The 17,151-nt window shown below is 42.1% G+C and overlaps 3 protein-coding genes across 6 annotated transcripts; all 3 read right to left on the reverse strand.

The window, feature by feature from the left end:
* Window positions 1-4,761, reverse strand: LOC147162929 (jun dimerization protein 2-like). The gene is made up of 4 exons (XM_086095176.1): window positions 4,647-4,761; window positions 1,772-1,989; window positions 515-619; window positions 1-248 (listed from the first exon to the last, which is right to left on the reverse strand). Exons 1-4 carry the CDS (start codon window positions 4,759-4,761, stop codon window positions 63-65), a joined length of 624 nt encoding a protein of 207 aa, XP_085951302.1. The 3' UTR covers window positions 1-62.
* A 1,307-nt stretch (window positions 4,762-6,068) lies between these two features.
* fosaa (Fos proto-oncogene, AP-1 transcription factor subunit a) lies at window positions 6,069-8,876 on the reverse strand. 2 transcript variants are annotated; one of them, XM_086094647.1, is made up of 4 exons: window positions 8,602-8,876; window positions 7,783-7,998; window positions 7,421-7,528; window positions 6,069-7,351 (listed from the first exon to the last, which is right to left on the reverse strand). In XM_086094647.1, the coding sequence occupies exons 1-4, from the start codon at window positions 8,761-8,763 to the stop codon at window positions 6,677-6,679; spliced, it is 1,161 nt and encodes a 386-aa protein (XP_085950773.1). In that variant the 5' UTR covers window positions 8,764-8,876; the 3' UTR covers window positions 6,069-6,676. The 2 variants fall into 2 exon arrangements, with proteins under 2 accessions (XP_085950773.1, XP_085950774.1); XM_086094648.1 differs by lacking the exon at window positions 8,602-8,876 and adding an exon at window positions 8,225-8,307.
* Window positions 8,877-9,400: 524 nt separating this feature from the next.
* mlh3 (mutL homolog 3 (E. coli)) lies at window positions 9,401-17,063 on the reverse strand. 3 transcript variants are annotated; one of them, XM_086095644.1, is made up of 12 exons: window positions 14,674-17,063; window positions 12,408-12,509; window positions 12,223-12,302; window positions 12,001-12,105; window positions 11,870-11,939; window positions 11,733-11,789; window positions 11,530-11,638; window positions 10,629-10,788; window positions 10,490-10,513; window positions 10,339-10,417; window positions 10,087-10,266; window positions 9,401-10,006 (listed from the first exon to the last, which is right to left on the reverse strand). In XM_086095644.1, exons 1-12 carry the CDS (start codon window positions 16,865-16,867, stop codon window positions 9,846-9,848), a joined length of 3,321 nt encoding a protein of 1,106 aa, XP_085951770.1. In that variant the 5' UTR covers window positions 16,868-17,063; the 3' UTR covers window positions 9,401-9,845. The 3 variants fall into 3 exon arrangements, with proteins under 3 accessions (XP_085951770.1, XP_085951771.1, XP_085951769.1); XM_086095645.1 differs by having other exon boundaries at window positions 10,087-10,238; window positions 11,733-11,801; XM_086095643.1 differs by having other exon boundaries at window positions 11,733-11,801.
* Between the last annotated feature and the right edge of the window lie 88 nt (window positions 17,064-17,151).

Below are 17,151 nucleotides of genomic sequence, written 5' to 3' on the forward strand. Positions count from 1 at the left end.
CTTACAGCTCAACGCCAAGTGCTTGTTGTTCTCTCGTATTAGTGCAGGACATCAGTGCCACTTCACTCGGCCTCCAACTGCTGCAGCAGCAGCTTATCCTCGCTCTCGGGCGTCTGGACACTGTCCGTCCGGACGATGCAGGTGGGACGATGGCGGTTAAGCATGTGGATCAGCTGCTGGCGTTCAAGTTTCAGCTCCTCGATCTGGGTTTTCAGGTCCGAGTTTAAGGTCGCTAATCTCTCCGACTCCTGTGGGAGGACGAAAGGGAGGGTGTTAGGGAGTGCTAATAGCCTATGTCGTTTCCCAATTTATGTTTGCATATGGTTGTTTTAAATAAAAATAAAAAATCGATTTATCCATTTCCAAACACATCTACTTTTTGTTATAATTTTCAGCTGAACTGAACAGTAGGAAATCACTTTCCGCCACCCAGAAGTACACTGGTGCCCTACTGAGTAAGATCAGGATAAAGATTGACAAAGACTGAAAAAAAAAAGAAAAAAAAAGATCCCACTTTTTGTAGATAATCCGTCCTTTCTTTCTTCTTGTTTCGGCATCGTGCTGCAGCCACCTTGTTTTTCTCTCGCCTTCGTTTACTTCTATCATTCTCACCATCTCTCTAAAAAGAGGAAAAGGTACGCATAAATGTTAGGGACAAGCATTTTAATTCTTTAAGTACATATTGAAATAACATTACGGTTCAATAGCTTTGCAAAATAGAGTCCTATCAAGCTGAGCACCCCTGAAAGCACAGAAAATACCATTTAGTATTATGTGTCCAAAATATTTGTTAGTGGGATTTTGGCATTGGAATAAATTTCCCCAACTCAATAATGGGTAAAATTAATAATCAAAATCAAATTGTTTTTAAGAATCTCTCTCTACATGTCCTGAACAATCGTTGCCATACCATTGTTGCAGTAATACCTGTTACCAATTCATGGTGCATGATAACATGATGGAAGTGACAGTGATAAAGTTTAACGTTGGATATTACAATAATTTTTATTTTATTTGATTGTCCTTCAACTATATTACAAAGATGACCACCAAAAAAAAAATCACTTGATATTTCGCCTAAATCCTTAATTGTATTGAACAGCAAGAATGGCCACCAGGTGGATGCGATATGTTGTTTTGCCAATAGAGAATCTCGCCTGAAGAACCTCGACGTATTGACAAAAGTATTATTCAGTAACTCGCTAGGGCAACGCACAATTCTATACAACAGAATAAAGGAATATACATCACTGTCATACATTATTATCATAAGGCACATAGTAACTACATAAGCAACTGACAACATCAACATCAAAACACAATGAGCCCGTGAACAAATCCAAAACACAGCCATAACAAAATGAAGCTTTCGACAATATTCTGATATTGAAATCCAAATATACTTCATTTGTGTGGTAAGTAAGGCATACTGCACAATTGTTAGTATTCATACAGGTGGCATGCATGCACGCACGCACGCACATGAGTGGACCTTATTTTTTCTTTGAAATAAAAATACAACAGTAGCAAATAGAACACCATATTTTGCAAAGGGGAATCAAAAGTGTCATCCTTGGGTCTTCCTACATAATAACATACCGTAGTATTTTTATGTATATAATATATTAGACTTCCCAGCATGCCTTAGCAGCATTTTTTTTCAAAAGCAGTTAGACTTACATCCTTATTGTTAATGTTATTTGTTGTTTCAAAACCCACCTAAAAGCACACAAGAGGCAGCAATATTTATTTTCTCTCGGACACGCAGTACCTCCGTTTTGATGACGAGAGGCCTTTTTCCCAGGCTGCTCATGAAGTGCAGGGGCGACAGCATCATCTTGAACTCATGGAGCTCACCAAACTTGAGCGTGTCGGTCAGCATGGTGGCCGAGATGCCAGCCAGAGGGCCCAGACTGGGCAGGGAACCCGCCGTCACCAAGGGATCCGGAATTTGTCCTGGCATGGTATCACCCTCGGCCGTGACCGCAGCTGGGGAGATACACAATGGCAGACAGGCTCAGATGTTTCCTCATTCTATTTATTGAGTTAGTCATTTAGATATTTTTTTTTCCTGGAACAAATGCAATTTACAAATTCCAAGAAGTTATGTCAATAACTCAACAAATGACCTCGTCAACAAATTATGCTTGATTCCAAGGAAGAACTCAAGACGGCTTCTACCAAGAAATTCCTATTAACCTTTTTTCTGGACTTCATGTCGGGGGGGGGGGGCGGGCAAAGCAACATGGCAGTCCAAATTAGTCTGCTGCATCCTTTTTAAGATGGGTTTTGTAATGTAATGTAAAAATAGAAGAAGGCAGGCGACACTTGCAGTAGCATGTTTGCGCACCATTTACCAACAGACTTATTTGTGCTGAAAGCGGATATTTCAATGCATCCATAAACAATGGGAAAAGGTTACGTATGAGCACAATAACCTGGCAAAGGCACAGGAAATTCCCAAAACCACATGATGCCCCCAAGAAAGAGCATCTAAGGTCAGCGGCTCTGAAATAGGTGACCTCTGCATGTCAAAAACAGGGAGAATTTAGCTTGTTAGCTACATTTTTTTGTAACTTCAAATTAATAAAAAATAATAATTAACTCTTTAACTTTAAATGAACTACAATGTTGTGTCCAATTCACCTGCGACCTTGATAAAGACAAGCACAATAGAAAAATGATGAATGGACGAATTGCTATCACCACTCCAAAATTGTACAAAAATTATTTAAGTAGTTTTTGCAGAATGTTGCTAACCAAGTTAAACAGTAAAATTAATAAAAATGTCAGATTCTCATTGCAGTACATATAGAAGGCGAAGTGAAGGGGGGGCGGGGGGTTTGTGTGTGCATATTATTATTAATACATTTAATTGTTTTGTTGGGGTTTTTTTTGGGGGGGGGGGTAGGTCATCTCCTCTTACTAACTGGATGCGTGGTTGCAGCAGTGCTGGTTTGATCCCCCACCCCATATATATAAAAAAAAAAATTAAAAAAAAGAGGTAGATTGCGGCAAAAAAGATTGGACGTAGGACAGTATGTCATTATCTATTCATTTGTCATGCAAGACTTGAAAAGTTGTTCGAGTTATATTTTGGCTTTATTTTCTACCCATGTAGTTATAATGTATGGCATCTTTGAGTAAAACTTTTGACTCTTTACCTATCTCAAGGCCAGGCTGAGTGTCTTGTTCTATAAATCTAAACTCAAGAAGTAATTTTCTTTTTACAAGTTGCTGCATTTGCAAATAGGATTTATCTTTGAACTGAATATAAAAAATGAACACAAGTCTATCAAGTCATCATGACCAGTGGTGTCGTCCAGGGTATATGCGGGTATACGGAGTATACCCACTTCTTTTTCAGTCAGTATTGAGTATACCCACTTCTAAATTCCCCCTCGTGCACACCGTTCAGCCATGGCCTACCCTCCTCTGCATCTAATTGGCTGGTACGCTGATTAGATTGGCTAACCTTTGTCATGAAGACTGATGAGCCAATCAGAGGCAGAGTAGGGCGGGTCACGCCGAGGAAAAACAATCCTTCAAATGCTCCAGAGCCACTGACGAACCAAAAATTTAGCTCAGGTGAACTGATTTCCCCTCGTACATGGGATACTTGACGCTGCTGGTTACACAGGAATGCTCTAGCTAAGTTTTATAGTAGCTAGGCTGGTACTTGATTTTTAAGTACCGGTAAGTTAAAACACAAGAATAGGGACAAATAGTTTAAGATTCAGCGCAAAACATACTGAAGTCTAATCAGATTGTTTTTCATTATTTTGTTCATTGTCCAGTCATCATATAACTATGTTTATGTAATTATGTTTGCCTCATGATAAATGCATTTTACATTATTTCAGGCTGCTTGTGTTACAAAAACTGTTCTTAACAGGACACAATAATTGTATTATTGTGAGCAAGTACAAATGATGGATTTTTAATTCTTACACATCACAGTTTCTAAAAGAGGACGTTTTTCTGGACTACTTAAAAAAAAAGGGTGAAAATTGAGAGTATACCCACTTCTCCACTGATCATGAGTCATGACTCGAAGTCAAGTCATCAAAACAGTCAACCAAGCCACAATGACTTAAGTCTCTATCTTTGCTAAGAAGACACAACAAACTCCCAAAATGTAGTATAACTAGTAAATGTAGTCGTACTTGAATTGACCCTGACGTAAATTTGGTAAATCGGAAAATGCTGACAATTAAGTAACGCTCTCACGCGGATCGAAAGTGGACCTCTGACTGCATGGAGCAAGTCCTTACTGGACGAGTTGATAGCAAAGCGGAAGTTTTCGTTTTTTCTTTCTTTTCTCCCCCCCTTGAGTGCGGGTTTTCATGCTTTTACGCAACTTTGTGTTTTCGTAAGAGGAAAGCAGCACCAATCAAATGTTGCAATGTCGACACTGTGCGTTTAAAAATCAGTGCAAAGGGGCCAACACACATCGTCTTAAGGATGTCATGTTTGGGTGTTAAAACACAACGAGATGTTTGTGTTGCGATTAACCACCAGTGAAATTAGGCTACTACCGTAATAATGGCAGCCTTCAAACAAGCAACGCGAATGCGAACTCATAAATGTCTTCTTTTTTTTTTTTTTACAAACTAGTCGTCCTTCAACATGTCGACTGACCTGACTTGTAGCCCAGCTTGGGAAAAAAAGTCCTTTCTTCCTCTGGTCGGCCGTGGGTCGAGTGTAGATTTTATAAAGTGGAAGCCGTTGCATCAGCCCGACTCTAAACGTGATCCCCATCTGGGAGGATTCGGGAATGCGGAAATGAGGAGACTTATGCCAGCAACAGGGATGTAAAAAATATATATATATATATATATATACTGGAGGGGAAGTCATGCACACTCCTCCCCTAATCAAGATATAGTTACTTTATTTGAGTATGTTTCTGACAAATAATTTTGTCCAACATGGTTTAAAAATAGCATATATTAGACAGCAAAAATAAATCAATTTTTACTTTTTAATTATGTAAATTTAAGCATCAAATCAGCATTTCTACATTAAAAAGTTTTTTGTTTTTTTAATATACACAAGTATCTGTGAGGTACATTGTGAGTTTTTTGTCAATTGATACAGATTTGATTGTCGCCACTCGCCATATTTGCGACACCAGCAAATGTTGCGTTCGTCCAAGGTCGCAACGTTCGCTAAAAGTTAAATGTCCACTAGTTGATGACTTTGAAGTCAAGAGGCCAGCATTGTGTTAGTGCAGGGCCTACATTATTAGGCTTACAGACTAGTGTGTGTCCACTATCATACTTTAACTGACTCTGTCAGTCAGTACCTATCTAGCCTATTATTGGTTGTCGTTAAAGCAGTAATTCACAATTAGGTGTGCAGCTGGAAATTATTTATTCACTACAAAGGATGTATCTTTACTCCTTTGTCTATGCCAATGATTTATAATGACAGAAAGAACAATTACAACTTCCACAGGATGGCGGAAGGTAATTGCATCCAACCATTGCCGTTCAAACAACAGAATAATTCATGTCTCCCTGCCAGTATACTAGCCTTTTGTTTAATTAAGCAGACACGGATTTCACATTAAGAGCAACCCTAGTTTGCACAAGCCAGTGAACACTGTAGGCTGGGCTTAAGATCAGGTAGGGTTGCACCAGGAGGGGCATCTGTCTTAAAACATTGCCAAACAATAGGCATTGAACCAAACAATTAATTCCATACGGATCACAGCCTCTTCCCAGGATAACAACGACCGCCATTGACGCCAACAATTTACAGGGCATCGGTGGAAATTCAAATTTAGGAGGGAGGTCAAATTCTGCCTTGGCTCAAGACTGGAAAACATTACCCTAAAGGACTAATTTGATAGATTATCCTGTGTTGTAGTGGAGAATAAAAGTGAGTTACACACATACCTCCAATCAGTGCTGATTTAAAAAAAAAAAAAGGCAGACTACACCCTGGACTGGTCGCCAGTCAGTCACATGGCATATCTAGAGACAGTACATATGAATTTTTGTATATTGCATTTAAAAAAATCTACATATTTTCTAGATTGTTCACCACTCATTATAGCACAATCACATTCAACTCAGTCACTTTATTTTTTATTATTATTATTCAGCAGCATAGATAAGCACTCAATGCTCAAATCCCTTCATCCTTTAACAAAATCTGACAGGTAGAAAAATAAATCATAAGGTACATCTTGACCGATATATATTATATAGTATATACGCAATGGATGTTTTCATGGAAAACTTTCTCAACAATGAGGTCAAAACCACAGTCGATAACATTGAGGTAAGCATGGATGAATGTGTGTGTGTGTGTGTGTGTGTGTGTGATTACAGCATAAATAGCAATCATCTAACGGACACCAAAACACAAAACCATAGAGACACGTTAAATTCCACATTACATCCTAGATCTAGTAACAGATCATATACTGATAGATATGCTGTACAGTATATTAGTTTTGAAAATGATCTGGAAACTTCTCTGCATGCATTTCAATGGAGAGCTCGCTCGTGTCAAAGTGAACGCCATGCTACATCATCACACGTGTCTTTCTTGAATGTAGTCATCCTTAAAGCGTTAGCGCTCACACATGAGCTTATGTGAGTTGCTCACTTCTTTATTTCCAAAGTCTGGAACCTGCAAGACAAACGACACACATCAACTTCCTTCATAAGGCCAGCAAAGTTGGGGAGTTGAGATGATCGACAGATTCGGCTTTTCCTCCTCCTCCTCCTCCTCCTCTATGGCTGTCCAGTCCCTCTGTGAGCAAGTCCAGCTCGGGGCAGGAGAAGGTGAACACGGACAGGTAGCTGCTGCAGGTCGGAGTGGAGGTCACCACGGGAGTACTGAGTGGCTCCATGTCACTCGAGACGGACTTGTACAGGGTCTCCCAGTCTGAGACCCCAAGGGAGCCGCTCAAGTCGATGTCCGGAACGGACCGGGCCGTCTCCATGGGCGGCTTGTCCTCCAAAGTGGGCAGCATTGCGTCCAGGAGCCCCCCTTTAATGTCCAGAGAGGGCTCCAGATCGCAGATGTTGATTTCGGCGCTGGCGCACAAGAGGATGTCGGAGTTCCCCGAGATGGCTGCGGACGGATCGCTGGGGATGTCCATGTCTTGGATCGAAGGAGCCTCCTGAACGCCGTCGTCCGGGAGCCGGTCCTCCTCCGGACTGGGCGGGATTATTTCTGGGGATCCGGCGGACTCCTGGAACTCCATGTCCTCGGACATTTGGCACAGCGGTTTATGCGTGGCCAGGATGAACTCCAGCCGCTCCTTCTCTTTGAGGAGGTTGGCGATTTCTGTCTCCAAGGATTCTTTTTCCTCCTCTAGTTGGTCCGTCTCCTTTTCGATGATACAGAGCATGAGCGGGTGCGAATAACAGCTGAGCAAACGTGTCGCTTGTTTACTTACAGCTTGCAGCGTATCCGTCAGTTCCCTCCGTCGGTTGCGGCACTTGGCAGCAGCCATTTTATTCCTCTCCCTCCTGATCCTCTTCTTCTCCTCCTCCTCCGGAGACAGCTGGCATGAGGAAAAAACAATTGAGTGAGAACCTCCAAGAATCCAGCCCCTCGCATCTCCAGCTGTCTGCTACACATCTCACTGCCAATTAATGCAGCCTCTGGAGGACCGCACCAAGCATGTTACACGTCTAAAAATAGGCCATTGTTGCAGACTTGCTGTGACCTGAATATAAATGGGGTGCCTATAAGGAACAGCGTGCACAACGCCGCTCGCTGGAAATGTGGATTGCATGCTGTGAGCTGACCCGATACCTGCTCTGCTTTCGCCTTCCTCGCCGCATTCTTTCCCTTATTTCTGCTCTCTCTTATGGGTGTTGCCTGGCGAGAGCTCTGCGGCTCATTGGCTCGCTCGCAACCCGGAGACGGGGAGACAGATGTAATGATTGTAGGCTGGACCATCCACTGGAAATCAGGGCTAGAGGAGATTGCAGTGACGGTTGGAACAAACGCAGCGTCCCTGCAGATGTCCTGAAGTGGAAAAATAAATTGCAATATTCAATAATGGGATTTTTTTTTTCAAATCAATTCTCAATGTAATGGAAAAAGGAAATGAAAATCAGGGCAAGAGTAGAATGCATTGTCGGTCAGAAAAATTTCTGGAGAGAAGGATCATAAATAGAAATAATCAATAATGAAATGTATTGATCCGTTGGAATGCATCCATGTATCTGACTGTGTAATGTGAAGGACTAACCGTTCCGTGACATGTAGCCAAACAGAAATAGCCCTCTCTCCCGATCAATATTTGACTTTATCATTGCTGGTGACGTCAGCGCTGACGCAGGGATGCTGTGGAGTCTCCTGAATGGATTTATTTTTCTCAATGAACCTCTGCATCGACACGCTCGCATCTGGCCCACAGCTTGGAAGTACGTACCAAAATAGAAAGACAAAAAAAAAGAGAAAAGCACGACCCACTGTGCCCTACGCACCGCTCCGATCATAGAAAAAAAACAATATATAAAAATGTGCCAAAAATGAAATGATTTATCTAGAATTTGTCCCTCAAGTAAAAACAGCGAATTAACACGTTCTTGGTGTTAAATGCTTTTTGAAAATAGACATTCATACCTTTGCATTGCCCTCCGAGGAAGAGGAGGATGAGGGGGAGGCAGGAGAGTTCGCCTCCTCGGCCATCTCCTGGCACCTTGTCCCGGCGGGAGAGTCCGCCCGGCAGGTGGGGGACACGGCTTCCATGTCAAGCGTTATATCTTTACGAAGCATCATGAACATGACACGCAAAAAGAGTCGACTTTATAATGTTAAAAAAAAAACGGAAGAAAAAGCTTCCTGGGAGCCTGCCGAGGTTCAGTCGTCCAGGTATAAAGTCTACCTGGTAACTGGACGAGCTGGATGCAAGCCCCTCCTTTAGAGCTCTGCTACAATTTTATGAATGAACCAGGACTGTACCATTGTTCGAGGTGCGGGGGGGGGAGGTTCTGACTGAAAGCAAAAACAAGCTGTTTTCGGCGTTCGAGCTGTGTCTTAATTGCTTCATCATAAAGTTGCAATTGGCGATTTAAAAGATACATTAATGCCCACTCTTAAATGTAAATGATAGCTTAATGGGGAACGGCGTGTGTTATTAATACACACGTGACCATACATTTCCTCAGCGATTTGATTGCGTGCGTTTGTTCAAATGTTCAATCCGCACGTTTGCCAAACGCACCACTTTCATTGCTAATGGGCTTGCCGTGTTATTTTGTTATGAATGAAAAAATAAAAGTGAGACGTCATCATATTTGTACGGAGGTGAGGAGAAAAACGTGAGGGTGAAGGAGTCACGTGACTGGACAACAGGAGGAGACGAGCGTCCTCTTCCGCCACAAGGACAGACAGACAGACAGACCGTTGAGTTCATTCTCTGTAGAATCTACCAGACATTTAATGGTTTTTTTTGGAGGCAAAGCGTGAGTGGTGACATGCCGGAAAACACACAAGGTTGATATGTTTTTAGACAACCACTATTATGATGAACGTACAACATTTGTAGTTGGCACACCATAACATTCTCAAGACTTCCTGATTACAACTATGAGAAGGGTATACAAATATGGTTATTGGTCACCTCTCCAAACTCACCCACAACCCTATTGAGGACAAGCGCTATAGAAAATGGCTGGATCAACACATACTATGGTTAGTGCAGTCATCAAACACACATTAGGTTCATCTTCATAATTCTAACATATTGTGATGTAATTTGTGGTAATTGATACATACAATTAAAACAGCTCGTTTGGGATTTTATTAGACACGTGGACGCTGTATGAATATATATTTTTTTAAGTCAACTTCAGATAAGCAACATACTATAAGAGACAGTTTGACAAAGTCAACCATTTATATAGACAAATCAATTTATTACAATAAAAATACAAATCGTGAGGTTGCCACAAAATTATCTCTTCCCATACAATACCCACGCTTTGTACATGCTTCTCAACCTTCCAAGATTGGGTTTCTGAGGTTCCTGTGGAGGACAAGATCGCTTAGTCATCGTCAAAAGTGTCTGGCGGGCACACTTAAGAGCACTTGCGCATTTTCCGGCACCTCCTGGTTGGGCTCCAAATGGAGGACGTCGACGAGCGGCGCGATGGACGGGCGTCCGTGGGCGCACTGGAAGGGCAGCTGGCAGGACGACAAGGACGCGACCAAGCTGTGGCACTCGTCTCCATTCAGGCTGTCGTTGAATTTGATGGCGCCTGTCGGAACGCGCAGGGCATTTCGGGTCTGACGTTTGAAGCCAAATGATGATGGTGAGGAAGATGATGATGATGATGAAAAGGAGTCCTTTGAACTTACCGTGGCACGCCAGCGAGGCCAGGACTTTCAGCACGGTGAGCGGTAGACTTCCTTTCACTCTACCGGTGGAGCGCAGTAACTAACACAAACGATACAGTGGGGCTTCTTACAGGTGCAAGGATTTGGTGATTAAAAAAAAAAAAAATCTTACCTCCATCTGCTCTTGAAGGTAATCCTGATGTATGATCGCAGACAGGAAATAGAAAGAAAAAAAAAACACAACGGTGAAAGTCGCTCACCTTGAATGATTTGATTTTAAACACCAGAGTCAGAGTGTCTCAAATTCCCACCTCAACAACACGCTTGATAACAGATGGCCTCTTCCGCCGAAGCTCGTTATTTTCTTTTTCCACGAAACAAACGGGCACCTTGCCTACGAGCACCTGGTCATCCTGCCTCTGCGTGAATGTCACTTCCAGGCCTAATCTCCGTAAATGAATCTGACAAGATCTGGTTGAGGGTACAGGATCTAATTACGATCATGTGTAACATGGGGTCACCTGACCAAGTGGAGTTGGAAATGAAAGGAATTATTTTTCCTATGCAATATTTTGTGCCACCAAATGTAACTTAACTCATTCACTGCCATTGGCGGCTATAGACGTCAAAAATTCATTTGAACTATTTCTATTAGTTTCACATTTTCCCCTCACTTTTGTTAACAAGAGTATGAAAACCTAAAAAAAAATGATTGTACATTTAGAACAAATATAAAATTTGTAATTAATCGTGAGTTAACTATTGAGGTCATGCGATTAATTACAATTAAAACATTTAATCGTCTGACACTCCTAATTTTTAATAATCTTTTCTTCTTCTTTTTTTTAATTAGGGCATCAGGCGATTAAAAATGTAATTGTAATTAATCACATGACCTCACTAGTTAACTCAAGATTAATCACAAATTTTATATGTTCTAAATGTACAATAAATATATATATTTTTTTAGGTTTTCATACTCTTGTTAACAAAAGTGGATTATTTTTTTTTTTAACTGATAGAAATAGTTCAAATGAATTTTTGACGCCTATAGCCGTCAATGGCAGTGGATGAGTTAATTTGCCTCAATCGAAACGGGAAATGTTGTTGTGGACAAAATATATATATATTTAAGGCCACACTGCATTGTGCAAGTGTACCTAATAAATTGTCCCGGGACGCTTGTTGTGTCGCACATGTAGAAATATTCACCTGAGCAGCCTTTGTTCCTCTTCTGTCACACAGATGTGCAGAGGCGGTAAAACAGTGGATGAACACAGGCGTCTCTCGCCGGGTGCGTTTGGATCCTCTTCAAAGGAATCTGTAACGGTTACGTGGCGCTTTGACTGCAGCATTGGAAGAGTATCGCTTCACTAACATTGACTGTAAGCTTTGTTTGTTTTTCTGTTCCGTACCTGCTATCAGGTTTTCAAGACGCACTCTCTCATGTGCAGCATGTTGGTCCAATAGTACTAAAAGATTTCCTGTACATTTAAATCCAATATAAAAATGAGGAGAAAAAAAATAACAAAATAAAACACATTGTACATACCTTCACTTTCCGCATCATCCGTCGTATTGATAAGGCACGCGAGAAACTTGTTGTCAACTTGGTTGATCACCTGCAAATGCAAATTAAATTGCTTGTCGATCATTTCCGATATCCCTTTAAGTGAGCCTTACCTTCATCGAGTGTATCATGGCCTTGGAGAAGCGGTACGGAAACAGGATGTTGTGGATCTTTACAGCAAGTCCGCCACTTTGCCCCCCTGATATGTCCACGCCCACCTTTTACCACAACGCCATCATAAAAACAAACATGCACCAAACCTGAATTCTTACAATGGGTGTACATAAAAAAATAATAATAACAAAAAAAAAGCCAATAATGGAGCACCAGTTTACCTCTGGAGGACGCACAAACACAGGGTTGTTCCAGTTTGAGTACAAAGACGAGAGGGAGTTGCAGGTCTCGGCATTGTCGCCTGGGAACAAAAAAAACAAAAAAAACAAAAACAAAGGCTGACTTAATGTTATACAATACGAGCAACGGTCCGGTCCTTCTCTCAGATCCTTCAGTGGTTCAGTACCTGCGTCATCCGTCCCTGCACTCAGCACTCTTTCACCTCTGGGTTTAGGCAGGAAAGGCAGTACGAGCTCTGCCTGGAATGGGTAACACCTGTACTCCATCCCTACGGTACAATCAAGTCATCAAATAATACACAGAAATATAATGCACTTGTAAGTGATATAGTGGAAACGTGTACATTTCCGCTGCTCTCAAATCTAGAATGAACTCGTTTTCCCCTGAAAAAAATGCACCTTTAAAGTTGCAAAGCGTGACAACACGGGAGATTTCATCTCATCGAAAGGAAGCGTTGCAATTACATTACAATGAATTATTTTTATTACCATTATTTTAATTAGGGGTGTCAGGCGATTAAAATCGTAATTAATCGCATGACGTCAATAGTTAACTCACAATTAAATCACAAATTTGATAGGTTCTAAATGTACGATAAAATGTCATTTTTCATACTCTTAACATCAAATCAAATAAAATAAACTAATAGAAATATGGCTGCATCTTTTAGTCATTGATACAGTAATTTCATAATAATTCATATAATTGAGTTAAAATGAAAAAGGATGTACTGTATTGTAAAAAAACGAGGGTGATATTGATTTGTGCTGAGGTCATTTTTCTGCCACCAGATGGCATAGTTGTATTTGTAAGACATTGGAGACAGCTCAGTGCATTTTTCCTTTCATATTAAGAGCTAATCATTAACATTAAGTAACTTGTGAAATTCTGCACATTTTTAAAATTGCAGAATACAACTTGACCCCAGTCTCCATAAATATATGCATTGTTATTAAATGTATTACCGCTAAATTTTGACGTGGACGTGTCTGCTGCGTTGCGACTGGAATTCCCCCAGTACAGGCTTTCCAAGTAAGGGGTGGTCATTAATAACGCGTTAACAAAAAATTGTGGCGTTAAAGAAACTTTAAATGAACTCAAAATTAACACACTAATTTTGACACCCCTAATTTTAACACATTTTCAGAAAAAAACATTAAACTTTATATGGATTGGTTTGACGGAATCTTATCTACAATGGACAGAAAAAAAAGAACACACCCTCGTTCAAATACCATTAATGTAACTTTTAACCAGTACTTAACCAAAAAAATTTATATATATATATATTTCCCAAGGCTAGTAAAAATCACCAACTGAGATGACGTGGTTGCGCAACTATGCACACACTCATAACTTGGGATGTGGCTGTGAACACATTCCTCAACTTGTAAGAAGATGGGAGATCTCAAGTGTGTTATTACAAAATGTATCCCGGTGTAGATGTTTGCATTCGTCAGATAAGGCTTCACGTCTTGCCACCCTACCTCATAGCGCATACACAAAAAACAGGAGTTTGTTGTCGCTCATACTAAACAGCCAGCACTTGTTTTCTTCTTGTCGAAGCAACTTTGGGGGCACGTCCCATTCTTGGTAATGTCACTGTTCGGCCATATTCTCTCCACTTGATGACGACTGTCTTCCCTGTGTTGCATGGTATATTCAATTTTACTCGCTTCTAAAAAAAAATTGTTGCATAGGCTAGGGGTGGGAATCTTTGACTGTCTCACGATTTGATTTGATTACGATTTTTGGGTGTGCGATTCGATTCAGAATAGATTTTCGATTAAGAAAGATTTTTGATTCACAATGATTTGATTGACAATGACTTTTGCTTCAATCTATAGATGTGCAAGGAATCGTAATGATCTACTCCAGTCTAACTCGCTAATGCTAATTAGCGAGCTACTCGCGGCACTTTTATCACTCAAAAGAACGGCTCCACGCTGCAAATAAACAACTTTTATTGGAATAACTTGATCGTGACTTTTTCCTTCTACTCTCTAATAGGGCTACAACTTAACAGTGTATTAGACGCGTGGAACCACACTGCCCCTCAGTGGCTAAAACGGGTGCAACATGAACAGTGCTCCCAATAAAGGCACACACAAACAAAAGGCAAGACAATAGAAAATACATTTAAATAAAATCGATTTTGGGACATTTAAAATTGATTCTGAATCGTAATAAATGAGAATCGTGATTCGTATGAGAATCGATTTTTTGGCACACCCCTAGTATAGGCCATAGGTCACATTAATAGTGGGAAAATTATTTATCTAGGTCTCTCTCTTTTTTTTCTTTTTTTTTTAAAATCAAAAACATTGGAACTGGGGTGTGTAGAGTAGACTTTTTATAACCACCAAATATGTCTGTCTATCATTTTAGACAAGGATAAGTGCAACGTTATCTATAAACCGCTATTGACTCACCTGTTTCAGAGACGACACTAACGGCCATGTTGGTGACATCAGATGTGCAGCGGGCCTGCGTCTCTTCCGTTGCCGGCTCGTTGTATTTGCTAAGCCCAGTCACTTTGTTGACGTACACCATTTTCCCCGTTTGGGTATCAAAGTGATGGAGCCAGTCAGTCGACGTTGCTGTCGTTCCCTCATCGCTGGGCTCAGCGCAAACACCGTTAATGCCGTCTTGAGAGGCTTTGTTGCTAATCAGACTGGAATCATGTGGAGAAGCACAACTAGGTGGTTCTGAGCCTATTCTCCCATTTTGTTTCAGGTGGTTAAGTTTACCTGCTAATGATTGTTTGTTTGAAGTGAGTTCTTGCTTGGTGTACCCTAAGCGAGCAGCTGAGCTTTGGGGGCCATCTTGTCTGTCCTTTTTGACATCACTTTTTGGTGGCTGGTTGTGGGAGAGAACATCATCAGTCTGGGCATCCTCTACAAAGTTTGGCTGAAGTGGTCGAGCATGAAACTGACCCTCCGGTGCGGTAATCTTTGTCTCCACAGTTTTTCCATAAACTCTTCTGAACTCGTCAAGTGATCCAGACTCTTTGAGTAGCACTTTGGGAACCTTTGAGGGCACGGCATGAGAAACGCTTCTGTGCGTTCTTAGTGAAGATCCATCATGGTGAGCGTCAAGGGAGATTTTATGTTTTGAATGCTGCCGATGAAATTGTGTCCTGGCGTCGTGGGGAGCCTCGTGCAGACATTCGTGAATGAATGGACGGGATACACTGATTTTTCTAAAAGTCTTTTTTTCTCCCTCTGCATCATGCGGAGTTAGAGTCGCTTGACTGATGGATAAATGGACATTTCTGGTTGTTTGAGAAAACGTGACCTCTTTGTCAATGCCCGCAGCTTTACCAATTGTGGGCTCTGCCTCTTTTTCAAAGTCATTAACAGGGTCCAGTTTAGTCTCATCAACATGTCCTTCATTTTCAGTTTCAAGCGCATCAGATGGAATGAGCGTCTTGCGCTTGCGATGAACGGATTGCGATGCCAGTGTCGGCGCCGATACGCAAACGGAGGCTGCATGGACACTCAGGTCAGCACTGTCGTCTTTAAACAACCTTGGCGATGCATCTTGCAAGTCATCTTGGGAGAGGACCAAGTTCTCCCGGCACAGAAAAGCTTTTACGGCCTCTTCCATGCACAGCAAAACACCATCCCAGTCTTTGAACTCGATTAGGGTTTTGGCAGGCTCGAGACATATATCATACTCTGAATAGGAACATTTAATATTAATGACATATATTCCGTGGAGGTCTTGGCATCGTTTCTGCTTGGGGCTCCTGACGGCAGACTGTTTTTCTGGGCTGTCATTCCTCGGGGCTGGACTGCTAAGTCTGCGAAGAAGACAGTTCAGCAGTGTGTGTATGCGCGTCTTTAGAAGCAGTCTGCCATTCACATACAAGAACTGCAAGCTACCGTTGTAGTGGCCCTCTCTGCCAAGGTAACCCGTCACCTCAAACTGGGCACGCGTGTGCTGGATCTCGCCCAGTTTCTGAGCTCGGGCCAGGCTGTGGATCTGGATAAACCTGTGGTAGGTGTCTCTGGCTTTGGGGAGCTGTACTATCATGGCACCTGTGCAGTCATTCTTCAAGGTGAACGACACAGAGGGGTGCATCAGCGACACGGCCTCCACCCGGTGTCTGACCCGCTCACCCTCCAGGACGAGATCCATCCTCTTCCTGCGCACGGGCATGTTGTGGAATAAGTTGCAGATGATAACTGTGGTGCCAGCAGTTGGTCGACAAATGTCCTTTTCGAACACATCCATCTCTTTGCCATTCTTGAAGATCCTAACATGCGTCCTGCCTGTGTTTCGAGCCCGGGATGAGATCTCTACAAGCGAGGCTAAAGCAACTATACTTGCGATGGCCTCACCCCTGAAGCCATAGAACCTGAGATCGTCCAGGTCGCCCAGTGAGTGACATTTGCTGGTGCAGTATCTGTTCCCAACACACGCCATGTCCTCTGCGCTCATCCCGGCGCCGTTGTCGATAACCTGCACCTTGAACGCCTCCAGGTCCATCCGGACGCCCACACACGTCGCCCCGGCGTCCAGGCTGTTGAGGACCAGCTCCTCCACGCATTGTTGAAGAGAAGGGACGGCAACACCCGAGCGAAGTTTCAACCGAACATCTTCAGACAGACATTTAATCATAACGGTTGAACATGTTCATTTTGTTTCGTAGCGTGACATTTTAACGTCGCCACTTAGCTACGTCGCCACTTAGCTTCCAGAGTCCTCACATTGTGACCGCTGAACATTCTCGCCGCTGTCACGAGTTAAACCATTAAAATAAATAAAAACATACAAAGTAAACGACGCGCCAGTCAACGAAAAATATGAACGTTGACACCGGAAGTTACAACTAAACGTGCTGCCATCTAGCGTTGTGGAAGGAACCATTGGCCTCATCGTCCTAGCGCGCCACCTACTGCACG

This window comes from Leptonotus elevatus, chromosome 14 (assembly GCF_054856555.1).
Source record: "Leptonotus elevatus isolate MCC_2025b chromosome 14, RoL_Lele_1.0, whole genome shotgun sequence".
In the NCBI taxonomy this organism is placed as follows: Eukaryota; Metazoa; Chordata; class Actinopteri; order Syngnathiformes; family Syngnathidae; genus Leptonotus; species Leptonotus elevatus.

Bases quoted from the DNA above. Each gene is read 5' to 3' on its own strand.
- fosaa (XM_086094647.1), bottom strand. From the start codon at position 8,763: ATGTTCATGATGCTTCGTAAAGATATAACGCTTGACATGGAAGCCGTG. The intron at 7,529-7,782 runs GTATCGGGTCAG...TCCTCATGCCAG, and splicing joins GGAAGGCGAAAGCAGAGCAG to CTGTCTCCGGAGGAGGAGGA. The intron at 7,352-7,420 runs GTAAGTAAACAA...ATCATCGAAAAG, and splicing joins TGACGGATACGCTGCAAGCT to GAGACGGACCAACTAGAGGA.
- LOC147162929 (XM_086095176.1), bottom strand. From the start codon at position 4,761: ATGGGGATCACGTTTAGAGTCGGGCTGATGCAACGGCTTCCACTTTAT. The intron at 1,990-4,646 runs GTCAGGTCAGTC...GTATCTCCCCAG, and splicing joins TTTCCCAAGCTGGGCTACAA to CTGCGGTCACGGCCGAGGGT. The intron at 620-1,771 runs GTACTGCGTGTC...TCCTCTTTTTAG, and splicing joins CTCTCGTCATCAAAACGGAG to AGAGATGGTGAGAATGATAG.
- mlh3 (XM_086095643.1), bottom strand. From the start codon at position 16,867: ATGATTAAATGTCTGTCTGAAGATGTTCGGTTGAAACTTCGCTCGGGT. The intron at 11,639-11,732 runs GTACGGAACAGA...TAACCGTTACAG, and splicing joins TCTTGAAAACCTGATAGCAG to ATTCCTTTGAAGAGGATCCA. The intron at 10,514-10,628 runs GTGGGAATTTGA...ATCATACATCAG, and splicing joins TTATCAAGCGTGTTGTTGAG to GATTACCTTCAAGAGCAGAT.